General features: G+C 46.6%; 1 protein-coding gene across 1 annotated transcript in view; it reads right to left on the reverse strand.

Moving 5' to 3' along the window:
• The window catches only part of Stpg1 (sperm tail PG-rich repeat containing 1), a 40,400-nt gene that overhangs the window by 30,733 nt on the left and 7,327 nt on the right, over positions 1-2,340 (reverse strand). Inside the window, exon 3 of the mRNA XM_005353045.3 lies at positions 1,456-1,590. Coding sequence (XP_005353102.1) covers positions 1,456-1,543 — 88 coding nt within the window. The 5' untranslated portion in view covers positions 1,544-1,590. The remainder of the gene's footprint in view (positions 1-1,455; positions 1,591-2,340) is intronic.

Consider the following 2,340-nt stretch of genomic DNA (forward strand, 5'->3'; position numbering starts at 1 on the left):
TGAATGCACAGGCATACACACGCACACACATCCACACACACACTCACACACACACGCACGCACACCTGCACACATGAATGCACAGGCATACACACACACACACATCCACACACACACAGAGAAATGTGCGTGCATGCACACACACACACACACACACTCACACACACACACGCCTTGCGGCTGCCTGATGACATGTGGCTCAATTCCATGGCATTTTCTACGTCTCTGCTCTCCTCCTCCTGGCAGCTGCTGAGAATCACAGCTTATCTGCTCGGGGTCTTTCTTTTCTCCGGTAAGATTGTTCTCTTTGAATTAAAAACAAAAGTTCAATACAGGGTCAGAGAATGGCTCAGTGGGCAAGGGCTCTTGTTGCCAAGCCTACTGCCTGCGTTCAGTCCTCAAGAACCACGTGGGGGAGGGAGAGCACCAACACCTAAAAGTTGTTCTGTCCCCTCCACATGTGCTCCCTGGCATGCACAAACAAAATAAATAAATATACTTTTTAAAAATTAAAATAGAGACTGAAGACATGGCTCTGGGGTTGGGAGCGTAGACTTCTCTTCCAGAGGACCCAGGTTCAATTCCCAGCACCATATGCTCACAACCATCTGTAACTAAAGTTCCAGGGGATCCAACGCCCTCTTCTGGCCTCTTCAAAGACTACATGCACATGGTATGCAGACCCAAACACATAAAATAAAATAAATGTTTTAAAATTAAAATATTCAACACAAAAGAGTGAACAAAGAAAGAACAAGCAGCTAGGACAGAAAGCAAATCACAAACCAGCGGACTCACCCATTTATCACCACATTAAACAATAAGTGGGCTAGACATTCCAGTTCAAAGACGGGAACTGTCAGACTGGACAAGAAAGAAAGACCCAGCTCATGCTGCCTACAAGAAACATAGTTCAGCTATAAACCCAGAAAAAGAAATAAAAAGAATGAGGACTTGCAGTAAGAATTCAGTTGTCAGAAATAAAGCAAGCAAGACCTGCTATTCATTAACAACCAAAGAACAGGACTCTTGACTGAACATATGGAAATAGCATGTATCTTTTTGAGATTTTTATTTATTTATTATGTGTACAGCATTCCTTCCATGTGTGCCCGCAGGCCAGAAGGGGCGCCAGGTCTCATTATAGATGGCTGTGAGCCGCCATGTGGTTGCTGGGAATTGAACTCAGGACCTCTGGAAGAGCAGTCAGTGCTCTTAACCACTGAGCCATTTCTCCAGCCCCATGTATCTTTTTTGTTACTGAAGGGACAGCCACCTTCCCATTTACCCTTCCTTACAGTTTCTCCCCACCTACACTCCAGGGTCAGCAGGGTCAAAGGCAATCTGTCTGATACCCCAAAGGATGGTCTTGTGGATAACACCCAGGGTTTACTAATCCGCCCAATGTGCTCTTCCATACTAGAGGAGGCGTGCTGAGATTTAAATTCACTAGACCTTTCTGGAGTTTGTAGTTGTGCTTGCTAGGTTTGCCAGAGTCTTCACATTTCAGGGCAACGTTGTCCGCTTTGAAGCTCTGGGGCATGTTCCGTCTGTTTGAGGGGAACCTCAGGCTTGCATTGTCCTATACACCTGAAATAAAATACAGCACGTTCAGGGGCCGTCTCACACCCGTGCCGGCTCGATGCTAATGGTGGCTTAGGTTAAGAGGTCATGCGGCGCAGAAGCTGACATCCACCAACTGCTCTGTCGCCCCAGGTTCCAAGCACACTGTACTGACGGGATTAGGAGGCCACACAAATTCACCCTCGCTGCTGCATACAGCCATGAAGACTTTTCATATTATTTTCATTATTAACCTAGCTTGGGCGAGATATATTTACATGCGATAAAGTTCTTCAGTGGTGAAGGTAAGCGTCTAAACTCTGACAGTGTGCGCAGCTGTGCTGCAGACTGCCACAATTAAGACATCAAGGTTATCCGAAACCCGAAAAGTTCCCGTGTGCTTCTGAAGTCATTTCCATCTGGAGCTGGCATCTCCCAGCTTCCTGTCACAATAGCTGCCTTTCTGCAGTGCCACACAAATGCTACCATCAGCAGATCAATTGCTACCAACACAGTCTTCCTGGGGCTGGTGAGGCAGCTCAATGGTCAGAACCTTTGCAAGGCAGCCCAACAACCCACACACCGAGCAAGTCAAACAGCCTGGAACTCCAGCTTCAGGGAATCAGACGCCCTTCTCTGACCTCCACAGGCACCTGCACTTTACATGTGTGAACACACACACACACACACACACACACACACACAACTAAAAGGGTTACTCATTTTAAGAAGTTCTTCCTAGATCTTGATTGGCATTGCATCAAAAATTCAGTGAGA

This window comes from Microtus ochrogaster, chromosome 10 (genome assembly GCF_000317375.1).
Source record: "Microtus ochrogaster isolate Prairie Vole_2 chromosome 10, MicOch1.0, whole genome shotgun sequence".
Taxonomy (NCBI): domain Eukaryota; kingdom Metazoa; phylum Chordata; class Mammalia; order Rodentia; family Cricetidae; genus Microtus; species Microtus ochrogaster.